Genomic DNA, 18,615 nt, shown 5'->3' on the forward strand with positions numbered 1-18,615 from the left:
GTAAAACAATTTATTAATTTTGTTTTTAATGGTGGTAATTTTTATTTATGGAGTGATACAAAGAAAATGAGCCTCTGCAAACACATTTCATTCTACTATGACCAAATTACACAATCATTTTGAAGCAGGCTACATCCCAAATGAGCACATTTTTTACAAGATAATGTAAATGTGGGAGGAAATGTGGCTCAGTAGTGCGCTGAACTTAGTGCGCTGAACTTTGAATCAGGGGATAGCAAGTTCGAGTCCCACTGCAGTCAGCATGTCGTTGTATCCCTGGGCAAGACACTTCACCCCAAACTGCTCCTGTGGGGATTGTCCACAGTACTGAATGTATGTAAGTCGCTTTGGATAAAAGCATCTAACAAGTGACATGTAATGTAATAATGACTGATTTGCATATTTAAACATTGCATTTCAGAAAAATGTGAATACATGATCTTCCTAATATAAGTAATACACTGGAGACGTTTCACGTGATATCTTTTAGATTCACCTGCCATCTCTCCCTTTAGCAAAGTGTCACTGACATTAGTTTAAAAATGGTTGTCACTACGTACCATGGGCAGTGGTGATCCATCTTCAGGATGCATCTGAAACACAGCGGGGTCAGACGTCAGTGGAATTGAATCCCTCTCTCCTGTCAGAGTGCAGTACATGGTGTTCTGTATGGTGCATGAGGAGGCATACTTATCACAGACTGAACAGTGGTGGCATCGATCAGGCTTCAGCAGCTGGCAGCGGTCACAGAAACGGATCGCTGAGGAGACACAGCCGGGCCAATCACAGCCATCAGCAGCAGCTCAAAACTGGACCACACTTCATATTTAACAACGTACACCAGTATTGGGAAGTAACTTTGTTCATTTACTCAATCAGGAATCAGAAACACGTTAAGAGGGAATGCATGTACACAAACAAGGAATGTGCTTTGGTGTATAACTGTTGCATACATGAACACAACTAGAGGAATTGGGTTGTATTCCCCTTCAAATAATTTGACAACATTAGTTATAGATGCTCTGCAGGCTCATATTAATCATTACGAATTTAAATTAACTAATGAATTATGATGTATCATTATGGATTAAGATAAATGTCAATATAAAAATACAATTTAAATTAGCTTTACTTTGTCTCCATGCTTTAATGTTCAAAAGCTCTTTATTTTTCTCATACTGAGGTGCTGCAGCACATGCAGCACCTCTTTTCACCCTCTGTCTGAAACCAGAGCCCAGTCTGCTCTGATTGGTTAGCCGGCTCTGTTGTGATTGGTCAACCACCTTAGAGATGTCCCGCCCCTTAGCCTATCATGTACAATGTGTTGGAGCGCTAGCCAATAGAAATGTGAGTGTTACATGGTGATGTCACTATGTTACAGAAGTAAACAAAGGAGTCCAATGGAGGCGTTTCAGGCGGGGGGGAGTGTGGGGGAGAGAAACTCCCTCTGGAGGGAAATGTGTGATCATGGCCTCTGCAGACCATTAACATGCACACATACCTAAGCAACGCACTACAGGAAAGGGAAACCCCCCCAAAACCATAATAGGGCCTCTTTAAGTATAGTTATATATATATATATATAGTTACTTGTACAACCCATTCCTAAACTTTCCCATTACTACTTTTACTCATGTTATATATCTAAGCCCTTCTCCCTCAGCTGGTGTAAAGTGCTCCTGCTGTTGTGCCTCAGCAGCAGCGTGCTGTACCTCCGGAGTTGGTGCGGGTGCAGATGGGCAGATCCTTGGCTATCCTCCGCAGGATCTCCTGTTGAGACTCCCCCCGATCTTCACGCTCCAGCAGCTCCTTGTCAGAGTATGACAGGTGAAACTGCGCAGGGCAGAGGGAAAGAAGAACAGCACCTGTGATTTAGCAACAGCACAATCTGCAATCAGTTCTCTTATTTCACATTTATCAAAACAGTCAAATGATTTTTCAGAAGAGCTGTTAGCACGACGTCTGGACGATTAATTTAAATGTGTTTCAAATTGCAGTATGGATTAGTGCAATATCTAAATCAGAGTAAGCACAATATTTGGTACAAGGTAAAAAGACCAGTATCCCAGAGAGCTGGGACATTTTTTTAAATTGGAAAAAACTTTTTTTATATATTTTGTGTCATGTGATCCAGTAACTCCAAATCAACGCTACATCATATTAATACACTGGAAGAGTAGGGAACACCTCGTTATATTACATTTTTTTCTTTTTTCTTTTTTAAATTTATATTTTTCTAACTCCTGCAGCCCTCGTCTGTAGCTCAGTATGGTGAAAGGTTTCTGCATCTTCCATTAGTGTTGCTTCTTTCTGCCCCAGCAGGCAAATGGGAGAAATTTAGCACAGAGCTTATATTACTTTCAGCCACTCTGAAACAAATAAGTCTGATGATAACGAACAGCGCGGCACACTGAAGTGACTTTATTCAAATCTGAAAACCTCATGTGAACCAGCATTCGAGGAAAGCTCTCGCCTCGAAAATTGAAATGCAAAAGTGGCTTTTATCTTGGTGTGTGTGTGTGTGTGTGTGTGTGTGTGTGTGTGTGTGTGTGTGTGTGTGTGTGTGTGTGTGTGTGTGTGTGTGTGTGTGTGTGTGTGTGTGTGTGTGTGTGTGTGTGTGTGTGTGTGTGTGTGTGTGTGTGTTGAAGTGCTGTGGTCAGGATCAGAGCCATTACAGAGCAGCTCCAGGCACTTCCTCTGGAAAGTGTTATTAGTCTGAATGCAGTGTTCAATCACAAGCGGAGGCTGTAACCTACATCCGCACTTCCCAGCATGCATCAGAAACGCTGCATCGCAGACACACACGCTCACCTCCTTCAGGGGGTTCATGGGCCTCGTGAAGATGGTTTGCCAGTACGCCCACACAAACATGATGAAGATGACATGGTACACCAGCAGGTATATCACTGGTGGAAGCAGAAAATCATAAACAAGTCATCAGCAGCATCTATCCGTCAGCTTCACTGAATAGTCATAGCAATGCTGCAATCCAATATGATTTATTTTGCAAAAACAAAATATTTCAACTCAGTATGCTGTCTTAATCTCTCACTGTCTTAATGGGTCATGTTTAAAAAGTGTAAAAGGAAAGAAAAAGAGCCAAATGCATAAAGTCAGCTCTAAAAATGTAACACTGAGCAGTTTTCAGTGCTGATTTTACAATATTCAGTAATGACATCACTTTTGTGTTACGGCAGTTATAATCGACCATCACAGTGAACGATAAAACATTGACTAAGAGTCTGCAGCCCTGCTACTTCTGTGAAGGCAAAGTGGTGTTTACAATGTTAACAAGGACAATGCTAACATAGTGAAGTTTAACATAAACAATGTTAACTATACTCACCATCTTATTTTAGCATAATAGCATGCCAACATTAGCTAATTAGCACTGCAGACGAGTAGAGTAGTGGTGAGAATTTGATTCATTTGAATGGTTTTTGGGCATAAACCACATTTTTAGACACATTTATAATTCACTCTTAAATTGTCATATCATACTGTTAACTAACTTTGACTTTGAGAATCAGTAGTTATTAGATTCATGCTGAGGAGATCACTGTTAGTAGGATTCAGATATATATAGATAGCTTATAATAAAAAGCAATACTATTTCGGTCTCTTTCTGGGCTCTGTGGTTGAAGCATGTATATTTGATCAAAGCCGGTATTAAAACATATCACTGAGGTGATTAAAGGAAACATTATGACACACTTGAAGCTAATACAGGCTGATTATAGACTTTAGATGTGGGTTGCCTGTGCCAGACTGAAGGCTGCTGAACCTCCTCTGGTCTGAATAACACACATATACTCCACATATAACAGAAGCAGAAAACACTTTCCTCTTGATGTTAACATCTTCATTAAACACTTACCCTTTTCTGCTATGCCCTCGATCGACTCTGAAAAGGAAAAAAGACAAGAGAACTCTGAGAATGCTTGACATGCGACCTGCAGAAAGTGTGTATCTCATAGGGAAAGTAAATGTTTCATTTTTCCATGGGATATTGAAGAGCACTGACTCTGTGAACCCCTAATACATACAGCACTCACTAAATCAATACACAGCACACTCATGAAGTTCTATTATGGAGTCAGATTTGGGGCAATGTTCTTGCGCGTAAAACAAGCTACTCACGAGCGGAAAATGTGCTTTTACACGCGCATAAAATGACTCTCGTGCGCAGATTAAACCCCCGCGAGCGGCTATGCGAGAGAGACAGCCCTCTTGCTCCCTCGCGGGCCTTACGGCCCGTCCACACAGCGGCGTGCGCTAACGCTTGCCGGCGGGCGTGTCTGAAACTCGACCAACAACCAATCACATGAATCTCCCGCCCCTGACACACAAGCAGCGGTTTGATTGGCTAGAGCTTGTACTGGCATATGATTCGATTGGCTGACGCCTCACCGAGGCGTCAAAAGTTGAACATTGCTCAACTTTTGCAGCGAGCCACGCCAGCTACGCTCCACGTCGCTTCCCACGATGCATTTCAGCTAAAAGTGACGTCACCCCATTCAAAGTGAATGGGGAAGCGTCAACGCACGCCGCTGTGTGGACGGGCCGTTACTCGCTCGCGGAGTCTGTCTACGCGCGCGTGAAAAGTTTCTGGCACTTTGGGGCGGAGCCACTGGACTTTGATTGACAGCTGCCAGGAACCCCGGAGTTGACAGGTTTAATAAATGCCTAGGAACCGAGGAGTGACAGCTGCAAGATCAGTTGGACGAGATTGAATGGTAAAGTTGTCCATAAAAAACTATTATATTCGTAAAGTGTACAGCTAATATATATATATATATATATATATATATATCTCAATTCATTTGATATACAAAAATGACATTAATTCTATGCATTCATTATGACAATATCATGCTAGTGTTCTATAGTGTGTTTAAAAAACAACTACAGAAACACTATATATTAGGGGTGTAACGGTTCACAAACATTTCGGTTCGGTACGTACCTCGGTTTTTAGGTCACGGTTCGGTTCGGTACAGCAGAAAAAATTATCACAAAACATAACATATTTCTTTTTAATTATTATTAAACTGTGAATAATGTATTCACTCAAATAAATACAAAATATAATAAAATAAACATTAAGGTGCAGCATTTCGATGAACTGAAATAATCTGTATTTGAACTTTACTGTACTACTACTCACAAAACATAAACTATTAGTTTTGGGTTTTTAATTATTATTAAACTATGAATATTCACTCAAATAAATATAAAATATAATAAAATAAACATTAAGGTGCAGCTTTTCGATGAACTGAAATAATCTGTATTTGAACTTTACTGTACTAGTACCTAAGCAGCCAGCTTGACATTATGACTTGCTTGTCATTGTATTTTCATGTTTTTTTAAAGAAAAATGTACTTGTCCACATTGCTTGCCGAAAGGGCAGATCTGCTGGCACTAGCAATGTCTCCTGCTGTGGAGAACACCCTCTCGCTAGGGACAGAGGTAGCAGATACAGCCAGGTAGCGCTTTGCTAACATGGCAACATAAGGATATTTGCCGTTTGTAATAGCTTTGGCTCGGTCTGAAGTTTTTGCGAGTGGTGGAGGCTTAAATGCTAGCGGGAGTTGGGTTTGCACTTCAGTCTTTTGGTACCGGTGATATTCACGTTCGGGTGATGCCTTTTCAAATGAGTGTGCAAGTTTGACGTATTGCCAGCCGCGTAACCAATTTTAGTTGAACAATGCCGACAAACAGCTTTGGTTCGGTCCACCTGTCTTTGTCCGTCATCCTTGTACGTAACTGCAAAACCAAAATGTTCCCAAACCGGAGACTTCAATGATGCTGGAGGATTTTCGAGCTCAACTTTATCTGTATTCGCCATTTCGACAGTTCCTCAAATTACTGACTACATTTGAACGCATCCCTCTGACCAGCTCGTCCAATGAATTGACTTGCTCGCTCTATGCGTTGAACACATTGGGAGCAAATTACTCTGAATGCTGCGACGCAGCACCTGAGATTCCTTCCAAGAAGTTGTTCACGTTCTCAATTTTTTACGTTTAACGTTATATTCGTTCGGTACACTTCGGTACACACGTGTACCGAACCGAAGGGCCCGTACCGAAATTATTCGGTACGGGTACGTGTACCGTTACACCCCTACTATATATTATACTATAGTTATACTATTTAAAATAATATAGGAATACTACAAAGATCTAGATACATATTACTATTGAAATAGTATAGGGCTACTATAGCTAATAAAATGGCACTACAGAAAAAACTATAGTAATACAATAGCTGGTGAAAAATACTACAGAACACTACAAACTTATAGGACACTATACAACTCTTATAATATACTATAGTAATATAGTTCATTTATAGTTCATTTCGTAAGGGAGGTGCATACAGCAGACAGTAGCTAGCAGTTTTCGACAGATACAGCCCACTCAAAAATATATTGTTTTATATAAAATTAATTAATATATATATATATATATATATATATATTAGCTGTACACTTTACGAATATAATAGTTTTTTATGGACAACTTTACCATTCAATCTCGTCCAACTGATCTTGCAGCTGTCACTCCTCGGCTCTTGGTAGTTCAGGCATTTATCAAACCTGGCAACTCCGGGCTTCCTGGCAGCTGTCAATCAAAGTCCAGTGGCTCCGCCCCAAAGTGCCAGAAACTTTTCACGCGTGCGTAGACAGACTCCGCGAGCGAGTGAGGCTGACACTCCCGCAAGGGAGCAAGAGGGCTGTCGCTCACGGGGGTTTAATCTGTGCGCGAGAGTCATTTTATGCGCGTGTAAAAGCACATTTTACGCTCGTGAGTAGCTTGTTTTGCGCGCTAGAATATTGACCCAAATCTGACTCCATACTCTATGCTGCAACATTCACTGTTAAGCCCCGAGCCTGTTTTTCAGGTCTCAGGCTCGAAAATGACATTCTCAGAACAAATGACCATATCTTCCCTTCTAAAAGGGTTAAATTAATAATCTTCTTTACTCAAAGCAAGGTTACACCTGTGAGTTGGATGTAGAAGTGTCAGAATCAATATAGATGTTTTTATTTTAAAGTAAATTCAGATTGAACACAGTAAAAAAATGTAAATTATTGTGTCCGTCCAAAAAAAAAAATTACTTTTAGTGAAAACCACCCTTGAATGATGGGATGGTAGACTAAAAGCTTTAGGAATCCAAACTAAAATATATAATACGTACCCTGTATCAAGATTGATGCAAAACAAGTGAAATTTGACCTTTTTAGAGAGATTTAGCACACAAAAAACACTTCTGGGATCATTTGGGTGGATTTGACCTATCTCTGGCCCCCCTTGCTCGATTTTGCTGATTGACATCTCTTTCTAACCGTCAGAGCCAATGGAATCGAGGGGAACTCCCACATACTCCTTATTTGGTAATGTGTGTGTGTGAGACTGACGCATAGCCAAAACCGGAAGCTGCGATAACTCTGGTGGTTACCATTAGCAGCTAACTTTTACTCTCCGATCTTTACAAAAAATGTAATTATGGATTATAAATTAAAAAAGATATTGCCCATAAACATTATCAACCTATGGATTAACCGATTCAGCCGCGTTTTTTCTCGTTTTAATGCCATTGAACAAGTCTTTTGATCAGATTACAGCTACCGTGAGACGATCTCCCGTAAAAGCTACGTAAAGGTATGTGTTGTGATGTCTGTATGTGCTTCCCCTGTCGCGAGTTCGGATCACTCAGTGATGATATATATACCTAAATAATCTGTGGAACCTCAGCTTTAATCGGATATCTTGTATGTGCAGCTACGATAAGAAATAAGGGTATCTTTTATCTTGAGTTCTGTGCCAAAGTGCGTTAGCATTTTTCGCTCAGGGGTCATTTAGATGCTTCTTATGAGACTTGTGTTTTGTTTTGATAAAAATAGTTTGTATCGTCAGTTAGCTGAGATTATTCCCATTAATCTGGTATAACACATTAATAGGTTCTTAAATATTAAGATGCCCTGAGACACAGTGTCGTGAAAAAAAAATACAAAGCCCCGGCCGAGGGCTTAACAGGTTGTCTCTTATGAATAGATTTCAAAATACTGCTGCTGGTTTATAAAGCTTTGAATGGTTTAGGCCCAAAATACATTTCTGACCTCCTGCTAAATTATGAACCATCCAGATCTCTCAGGTCTTCAGGGACTGGTCAGCTTTCTGTCCCCAGAGTCAGAACTAAACATGGAAAAGCAGCGTTCAGTTATTATGCTGCAAATATCTGGAACAAACTCCCAGAAAACTGCAGGTCCGCTGCAACTCTGACTACTTTTATATCCAGGCTGAAGACTTTTATTCTTGCCACTGCTTTTAATTGAACTATTCATATCTTAAACTGCACTGTAACTTTTATCCTTGTATTTTTTCTTTTAATGTTTCTTTTATTATCTTTTCTTTTTAATGACTGATTTTAAATGCCATTTTCTTAATGTCTTTCTTTTTTTGTAAAGCACTTTGAATTGCCTTGTGTTGAAAGGTGCTATATAAATAAACTTGCCTTGCCTTATGTTCTGTTTAGAAAATACTTACAAAACTTTTTTTTTAAATAAATCACAAAAGCATCTGAGCAGTATATAAGCCATTAAGAAGCTTGTGGTTCCATTCTCCAAGGTTTTTTTTACAATCTTGATTTGGATCAATAGATCAATTGTATTTCTTTATCATTATAACACAACATAAAACAATCTAAATGTGATCATATTTATGACTTTTGTAATATTATTTTTTAATTTAAACATGTTTCCTTATTGGGAAAATTGGTGTCCCAGAAATGAATGGGTACCAACAAAAAAATACAATGTGATCAAACCAGTTTTTTTCTCGTTTTGATCCGCATTGCTGTGCATTGAAAACACACACACACACACACACACACACACACACACACACACACACACACACACACACACACACACACACACACACACACACACACACACACACACACACACACACACACACACACACACACACACACACACACACACACACACACACACACACACACACACACACACACACACACACACACACACACACACACACACACACACACACACACACACACACACACACACACACACACCTAGAGATCTGGACTCGAACATGAAAAAAGATTTTAGCTGACACAGCTTTCTATTTGTCCCAATATCTAAGCAATGATTAGCTGAGCATTGAGAATCATCTATCTTCGGCGGCATCCTACACACACACACACACACACACACACACACACACACACACACACACACACGCACGCACCAGGCAAGGTGAGCCAATTGGAGCTGAATCGAGGAATTCAGCCAAAAACCGTGTGCATGCCGCATTGCCAGCTTTAAAGCCCCAGAGTCTGAGAGTGAAGCATCCGTGTACGTGTGATTAAGAACATGTGCAGGGATGTATATTCAAGTGTCTTTGAAAGCATAGCTGTACTACTCTCCGTATCTTTTCCTCTTTACTGCTACAACAATGTCCTACCATACATGGATTTGAACAAACCGAGACCACCTGATTCCAAATGTTTCCACCTGAAAAAGGGAAAACTGTTCAAAACAGTAGCGTAGGCAGAAATGTACTTTAGGGTGGGCCTGTAAAAAATAGGGTGGGCCAGATTTTTCTTCTGCGCATCAGAAGCTAACAACAATCTCCGCTGGTACCGGTGGCAGATTACTTTTAGAATACTTTCTTTTTCCATAACAGATGGGTATGTTTTGGTGAACAGGAGACACATATTTTACTGTTTTAATGGCTTATCAACAGCACAAACACAACATCTTGGTGTCATTCTGGACAGCTCTCTCATCTGCACCCCACATAAAAAACATCACCCGGACTGCATTCTTTGTACTGTCTTAAAACCTTTCGTTAGAATATGTTATGAATTGTAAGGTGTCCTTGGGTGCTTTGAAAGGCGCCCCTAAATAGAATGAATTATCATTATTATGTATTATTATTATCTGAAACGATGTAATAACTTTTAAAACTTTTTCCAGTCACTTGCCCCATGCATTCAGCAGCAGCAGGCCATTCACTTAGATTTGATCCCGTTCGACATCATTTCGACAATAAATAAATGCTACATAAACGTTATCTTCCACATTTTATCTAACCATCTCCGTTTCTAACTTTCAATATATTTTGAAAGAGATCTCTCTCTCATCTGCGTGCGGGGGCGGGGCCTCACAGACACGCTGCAGCGCAGTGCAGTGAGCACACAGTTCTGCCGGTAATGAATATTGCATTTTGTGAGGAAACCTTTCCACCAATAATTCCAATAAGTAATCCAAAATGTATTCACTTCAGGTTTACGAAAGTAACTGTAATCAGATTTCTCGTTTTTTTCAACCCAACCCTGTGTATCTCTCCGGACTGTCCACCAGCAGATGAAAAACACCCACCTCTCCGCCTCTTCCAAGGGACGAGGGAACCATGCGGCAGAGTTTCCGTTAACATTTGTTTTCTTCTAACAGCCCAGCAGCAGGAGAGGAGGGGAGAGGGAGGCGGGGCTATTTCATCGTTATCAGAAAATGATCGTATAGATTGCTGCTAGATGAGGGCAGTGGGGGCTCTTCTTGGAGTCTGTTTTTTTTTTTAAAAACCAAAGTTCATTAGTGAACTTTGAGCCATCATTTATTTTGCAGTTAGCTCTCTGCCTCTCTCACGTTATTATGGCACGCGCCAGAACCAACAATCAGTTTGTACCGTAAATGAGTTCGGTTCAGAGGACAAAGCACATACAACATTAATTAAACTCGATATTTGTTCACTTGAATTTCACTTTGAATGCTTGGATATTCTCAAGGGATGAATACATTTTTTTATAATAATAATAAAATAATTAAAAAAAAAAAAAAAAATGACACCGAAGCTTTCTCAGGGTGGGCCAATGAGTAAACTGGGTGGGCCTGGGCCCACCCTGGCCCTATGGTGGCTACGCCACTGGTTCAAAAGCTGACGTTTGGTGCTTTGAATGAAAGTGGGTCAAATGCAGATCGCTTGGGGTTGAATTATAAGGCAGACAATGGGATTAACTCAGCAGCCGAACGAGAGCTATCAGCTGACGACACTTTCAGACAACTGTCTCTGTCTGCAGAACACATGCTGGCCCGAGCGACCACTCTCCTGCCCCGATGCCGTTTTCATCTGTCCCATGTGACCTGAACGCAGCACAGTGTCGCTCTTGTTCTATTGCAAAAACAAGTTGGTGTTCAAAAAGCCTGAAAAAAAGGCATTTCTGTCATGACCTATGGTCATGACTAGGGTTGGGTATCGTTTGAATTTCCACGATTCTGATTCCGATTCCGATTCCACTTTTCGATTCCGGTTCTTAACGGTTCTCAATTCCGATTCTTTGAGGGGCAGGGTAAAAAAATGATACATGCTTCTTCTACCAAAAAAATTACATTTATTCGAGAAACTTTTACACAGGTTAGTTTACAGTAATATTCACATTAAGTCTGTTTATATTCACTGCTATGTAACTGTAACCTGAGAACCACTGAAGCTACAACAGTGCAACAGTCAAACTTTTAAAGAATAGTTCTTGTTGAGAAAAACAAGCATATCTGCCTTCTCAGGCATACCGGGAAGAAATGTTTGAACATTTTAAAGTAAAATGCTTCAATCTGGTGCACTTTAAGCAGAATTACTAGAGACTAGATCTAGGGGGTACAACTCTAAACACCCATATAAAAAAGATCGGTTTACATTTTAATAATTAAATAAGTATGTGAACATAACCAATAACCTACCTTAGCCAATAACAAATACATGTAACGTATTTTATTTTTGTTGTTCATTCATATCTTATTTTACTATTTTATTTATGCATATGTTTTTATCTCTCCAGTTTAAAACGATATGTCTGGTTTACTGTCCTATAGTATACATTGGAATGATTTCAAACCTGTTTTATCCCAATTATTATAAAGGAGTGCCTTGGAAATAATGTGTTTACATAAATTGTGATCAAAACGTTTGAGACCCACTGAGATAACTTAGACTAAAGTCAACTATCTAAACACTCGGAGTTCTTTACCTCACTGAGGTGTAGTTATCAGCCTCAGTCTGACTGGAGAGGACTCTCCCTCCACATCATTGTAGAAACATCTTATTCTTCTATCCGTTAGAGCCGCTAGCACCAGATGCTAATAACAACAGCGCGTACCGGTGCACCCTCCCTTTCTCCCTTGCTCGCTCCCACTCACTCGCACGTTGGCTGTGAGCTGCGGGTGGCAGATAAGCCAACATCCCCCATGTTCATCACTTACAGCGCCCATCGTACAGGGCAAATGAAAAGTGTAACCGGGATGAAAAGGGTGTTACATTTACTTAATTCAGTGGGAATGCTGTTTACAGCATTCCAACTAACTGTTCTTCTACGGACACATTTTTATTATTATTCCGCCTGTATTTTGGCCCTCTTCTTCTCCCGCATTGAACATCGCAGAAACTCCGTTCAAACATCAAAACGTTCAGCTCGGTCGGGAATCGATGGCTATTACTTTTCACATTCATAACTTTCATAATTCCAGAGATACATCCCATAATACATCACATTTTTAACATTGAAGTAAATGGAGGAAATCTTCAGACTTCAACAAATCTTCATGCGACTTCAACTGCTAACTGTTCATTCATACTTTCACTCAGAAACCTCATTCCAACTTTAAAATGTTACAAATCATTCTGACATTATTCGTGTGAAACCACTTTTAAATCTGATTCTTACTTTTAGAGATATTAACATTTGTTCAGACCTTGTTTTAGAGGTTTTCTTCACATTTTAACATTAACTAGAGTGCGTGTTGTCACAGCTAGAGGGTGAGAAATCTTGAAATGTGCCTTCATATATTTTTTGTAAACTGCCATAATTCCCAAACCCTACATTCCTGGGACATAATTTTTCATGATAAATGTAGGAAAACATCTCGTAGCTTGAAAAATGACAAATAATTAAGCAAAGATAATTCAACAAAATGCCGCTTGAGGGCATGAAGTGACAAAAACGTTCAAAATTCCTCCATTGAAGCCCATTGTAATTTCTGGCAGATATTTCCTCACGGTAGCAGCCACACACCTTTAGTTAAACTGCCAAAAAGGCCACATTATTAACCCGAAAGTACACAAAAATTACACTTCAGATACTCAACTTCCTTGACATGCTTCACATTTTGAAATTTCACAGATATCTGTTACGGTTCTTCCACAAAACGTTCACATGTAAGAGGTTCATCTCTCATTCAGAACAATGGAAACCTGTGATCTCTCCAGAGCTCGTTAGCTCAACTATAAACACCTGTGTAATGGAACACGATGATGTCATCACTCCAACTGACATGCTCAGAGCAGCAGACTTCAACAGTCCAGCCTCGAGATTTCTTCAACTGCCGTTGCCATGGCAACACAATGCTCGCCTTGAAACACGGTTTTCTCATAGCTTCAGTGAAAATACTCCAAACAGCCCAGAACTTCACAGGTTTGATAACGATGCAGCCATCAATGCATCTAAGCGTAGTATGGGGTGTCATGAAATGCCGTTGCCATGGCGACAGACCACTCACCATGAAACACGATGAGGCTGTAAGTCCAATGGACACGGTCCAATCGTCCCCCAATCTTCACTTGTATATCACTGGTCCATGCCTCAACAGCTCTACGCCAAATCTGAGATCTCACCATATGCCGTTTCCATGGAAACGCATCCCTCGCCATAAAACATGATGTCGCTATAAGACCAATGAACACGGTCCAATCGTCCCCCAATCTTCACTTGTATATCACCGGTCCATGCCTCAACAGCTCTACGCAAACTCTGAGATCTCACCATATGCCGTTTCCATGGCCATAAAACATGATGTCGCTATAACTCCTATGCAAATGTTCAAAAAGTGCTCAAACTTCACAAGTGTGCAAACAGTCCAGCCGTGAAGACATCTACGGGACAGTTTTGAGATTTCTTCAAATGCCGTTGCCATGGCAACACAATGCTCGACTTGAAACACGGTTTTCTCATAACTTCAGTGAAATTACTCCAAACAGCCCAAGACTTCATAGGTTTGGTAACGATGCAGCCATCAACGCATCTAAGCGTATTATGGGGTGTCATCAAATGTCGTTGCCATGGCGACAGATCATTCGCCATCAACTTAGTTCAGAAGTTTGCGGTTCAAATATTCTGCTGCTTTTCCAAGCCTTTTTACTTTCTTTTCTTCTCTCATCACACATTCAAGCCCCCAGTGTTCATGTATCATTTCAATCTAAATTATTCACTTTCTTCTTACACATTTCATTTTAATCTAAATGATTCACTTTCTTCTTACACATTACATTTCAGCATAGCAGTTTAGCGTCAGCTTTTCAGCATAAAGCATTCCCACTAGCAATTTCTTCAAGAATTGCATTCTCTAGTTATGAATGTTGTTACATCAAGGCCGAAAATTAGGATGAGCCATAGACTGTATATATAAATGGACGTAGGGTCCGTGACATCACCCATAGGATTCTGCAGAGTTGCCGAGAAGCCCTTAGTAGGCGGAGTCGGCCACTAACGGCTCGACAGTGACGTCAGAGTTCAACTCCCGCCTGCTCCAAATAAGGGCAAAGAGGCGGAACCGAGGCGGGACCTGCTGCCACCGAGCTGGAAGTTCCAGAGCTAGCTGAAGCTACCAAGCTAAGCTAACATGCTCCCCATCTGCACACTGCCGTCGCATTTTACGTTTCTAAGGTAAGCTGACATGAAACTATGCAGCAAAACTATAAATAATAATCGAAGTTATTGAGTTTTTAGCATAATATTTCAGAATCTTAAAACCCCTTAATGTTTGTATGCAATTGTGCTAAATTCAACACTGGAATCAAGCAAATATTAATATGTTTGCATGACATTAGTTATTTTTATTTTGATATCACTTAACTATACGTTTAATACATTTAAGTCAAGCTAAGGTACATGTGATGGTAGCTAGTTAGTGCTCTTACCTGTGAGGCCTCCTCCAAACAGCATAATAACCAAACTGTATCATTAAAACTAAGTACCAGTTCTAGATCCTTGACTTTAGACAAACAATTCAAAAGACAACATGTATTTAAAGACCAATCTTTATTTGAATGTGCCTCTTAACCTGAGATATTAGTTATACAGTAATAGTATTGACAATCTAAAAAAACTGAGTAACTCAACAGTCAACTTTATGTTTCTTATTGTCTAAAGCATTTATTATTTTTCATTTTCCCCCTCTCATATTCAGTGTGGACGGATTGAGACAGCATGGTGTCCAGAGAGCAGCAGAGACTCCGGGAGAAAACTCCGTGTGATGGACGTCCTGTCTGTTGGTGTGGAGAGGACTGAGGGTCTTTCCTCAGCGAGGATGACCAGGCCTGATGGAGGAGCCCATGCTGGGCAAAGCTGATACCAACTGCACAGGCCTACTCTGTCACTTTATTTGACTAAATGTGTTTACTTATACATTTAATAGGTTTACACCTTCTGTCCATATGTGCTTTTTATTTAAAACATGTTTGATTAACTTTTGGTTCACATTTCAATAAATTGTATTTGTATTTGCATTCCTTTTGTCCATTATTCTTACTGAAAATGTTAGATTACACATTCACATCTGACTGAAGATTGGCCCCATTTATTTGTGACGTTGCAAACTCTGCGGTACAAGGCACAAGTGATGTGAAGCTCATAAAGCGAGGCAAATAGAAATAATCAGCTGATGGAGTGTAGATGTGGAAATAGGTGCATTCGATCAGCTGACTGTTTTTACAATAAAAGTAGTTTCTTAGTGAATGTCCTGTACTGGTCTTAAAATCTCATAACATCAGCTTTTAATGTTCCTCTTGGATGTTCTTCTTGACCTTCAGAGAAGGAGAAAATGTTGTGTCTTTCAGGCATGTCCTTTCCTAACAAAAATTACAGGAAACATAAAACATATTATTGCAGAACAAGTGTGTTATTTATGAAAGCGGTGTGTTTGTGTTTAAGGGCTGTAGATATAATTATTTTGTAATTGTAATGTTTTTTTTTTATTTCAACAGTGAGCTACAAAGACAATCAGATTATGAATGAACAGTATGAAGCTCATCAACATTGAAATTATATGTTATTATGAAAATAATATTGAACCGTTACAAAACGTAGTGCAACTGTAGAAGCTTGCTCTGTTGTCTCACTGAAAGAATAACTTTTACCGTTTTTTACAGACAATATTGAGAGATAAATAGTAGCAGTTCTCACTATGTGTTAAATATCTTTGCCTTCAATACATTAAATTAGAAAGCTGACAAAATCCTATTGATTGTTAACATCTAAATGTAACTTTTTGCATGGAAAAAACCCTCAACTTAACTGATGTGTAGGTGATCTAGTATTTAGTATTGTTTAATGGAATGTATATCAGTGTATTAAAGTCAATACTTCATTTATTTAAACCAATATCTTTCTTGATTCTTTGTACAGTATGAAAAATAGAGTCTTTGTACCTGAGCTGAAGTTCACTGCTGTGAGGAGTCCAGTTCTGTCTCTCACTCTCTGGTCCAGCCTGTCTGCATCACCTGGACACCTTAAACAAACAGATATATATGTAAAGTACCATGTGTACAAACAATATAACTGATTCTCTTCTGTTGAACATGTTGGATTGTGTATTGTCCGAGTCAGGGTCCTTTTTATTTTACTGTAACTTTGGAAGTTGTGTTACCAATGCTTACTGTTTATTTGATACCCATTTGGTAATGCAATTAATAAAAACAACAAGGTTTGGGTTCATTCTTCAGATGACTGTGACGTTAAGGTGTAAGCTCGATAATGAACTCCAGCTCAACCAACCATATTGTAATATCTAAGTAATCATTTTGAAATATGACATTAATAATTGTAATATACACATCTTATTGTGAGGTTGATTTCACATACACTACTTCGACGTTAGCTTGTCTACATACTTGAGCATAGCCAATTTAAATTAACCTTAGCGATGCATACAGTTCCTACCTACATAGGCTAATAAAATATCTCTCTACGTTACAAGGATGACCTTATTTGATCAACCTCAAACAGAAGCTGTTTGTTCAACAGTATTATCCCACTTAACGTCTATTTCGTTTTAACCTTTATACATACAGTCTATTATTTTAACTTGGAGGCTACGATTAGCATCGTTAGCACTGATGTAGCTACCACTCGCTACACGCTAACCCAAGCCTTAACATTCATTACGTAGCTGATTAAAATCATTAACACATAAATAAAGCACTCAAATTTCACTTACCGCAAAACCGCATTCATGCACCGTCTGTTTTAACCGCAGAGCGAGTCGCAATAGTCCGATATATAAGCATGAAGAACAAACAACCACGGCCGGCTTCAAGTTGTGTTTCCTGGATGAGCTGAGCAGGCAGAGTCCCTGTAGCTAGCTTCACGGAGCAGCTAGCAGAGAGACAAGAAGCTAACAGCGGCAGTCACTTGACAGAGCCATCACTCAATGTGACCACGCCCTAATTTATGCAAAAACGTTAAGACCTAATATAAATAAAAGGTTCGTGTTAGAAAACAATTCACTCACAGATCCATAATCATGAAGGTGGAATCTAACTATATCGATAATAAAAATGTATGGAGCCAGGGGTATAAACATGTTTTTTTCTGCTGTAAAATTGGGCATTTTAACATGGGGGGGTCTATGGAAATTGCTCCTTTCTGCAGCCATCGCCTATCGGCTAATATATGAACTGCAGTGTGTGGCACTTCCGTATTGGCGTCCCGGCTGTTCCCCAGAATTTGCCCCTTGGGATGAGCCCCAACGGTCAAAACGGGGGCACGGTTTTAAAGAAAGGCGACACGGTTAGTGGCAATAATAAACTACATTGTTGATAGCGACATTATTATTTTTGTTGCAGTTAATAAATGCCAAATAAAACTTTAAACATTGCATCTTTTGTGGCTTTCCTCATCTGCTTGTGGTTTTTTGCATCCATGTATTGTTGTTGTGCATCTTTGTGTAGTTGTTTGTTGTCTCAGTAGTTTTTTTAGGTCCCTTAGTTGGTTGTTTTGCATCCTGTTTTCGTCACTTTGCATCCATTAGTGCTGTCTTCTTGTCTTGGTGGCTGTTTTACATCCATTTGTGGTCTTTTTCTGAATCCCTCTGTGGTTGTTTATAGTTTCTCCGGATCTTTAGCATCTCTCGATGGTCATTTTGCATCCCTTGGAGGTCATGTTCTAACATTTTTGCAATTTACATCTTTGAGTTTTCTATCTCTTTGTGGTGTATTTTGCGTCCCTCTGTGGTTTTTATCCATCACAGAGGGACTTTAACATCTCTTGGTAGTCATTTTGCATCCCTTTTGGGTCATGGCGCATATATTTGTTTTTTATTTCTCTATTTTGGTCATTTTGCGTCTATTTGTGCTCTATTTAAGTCTTGATGGCTTTTTTACATTCCTTTGTGGTGTTTTTCATATTTTCTGGCCTTAACATAACTTGTTATGTTGCATATTTTTATGGTCAATTTCGGCCTTTTGGGGTAGATTTTCATGTCTTTCCGGACCTTTTTGGTAATTTGGTAATTTTTGGTAATTTGGGAT

The 18,615-nt window shown here is 39.6% G+C and overlaps 1 protein-coding gene across 1 annotated transcript in view; it reads right to left on the minus strand.

The window, feature by feature from the left end:
• The window catches only part of zdhhc2 (zinc finger DHHC-type palmitoyltransferase 2), a 29,578-nt gene that overhangs the window by 9,444 nt on the left and 1,519 nt on the right, over nucleotides 1–18,615 (minus strand). The window contains exons 2-6 of the mRNA XM_034093410.2: nucleotides 3,878–3,904; nucleotides 2,812–2,906; nucleotides 1,713–1,833; nucleotides 691–760; nucleotides 561–593 (exon numbers count right to left, since the gene is read on the minus strand). Coding sequence (XP_033949301.1) covers nucleotides 561–593; nucleotides 691–760; nucleotides 1,713–1,833; nucleotides 2,812–2,906; nucleotides 3,878–3,904 — 346 coding nt within the window. The remainder of the gene's footprint in view (nucleotides 1–560; nucleotides 594–690; nucleotides 761–1,712; nucleotides 1,834–2,811; nucleotides 2,907–3,877; nucleotides 3,905–18,615) is intronic.

Source organism: Pseudochaenichthys georgianus, chromosome 10, assembly GCF_902827115.2.
Source record: "Pseudochaenichthys georgianus chromosome 10, fPseGeo1.2, whole genome shotgun sequence".
Taxonomy (NCBI): domain Eukaryota; kingdom Metazoa; phylum Chordata; class Actinopteri; order Perciformes; family Channichthyidae; genus Pseudochaenichthys; species Pseudochaenichthys georgianus.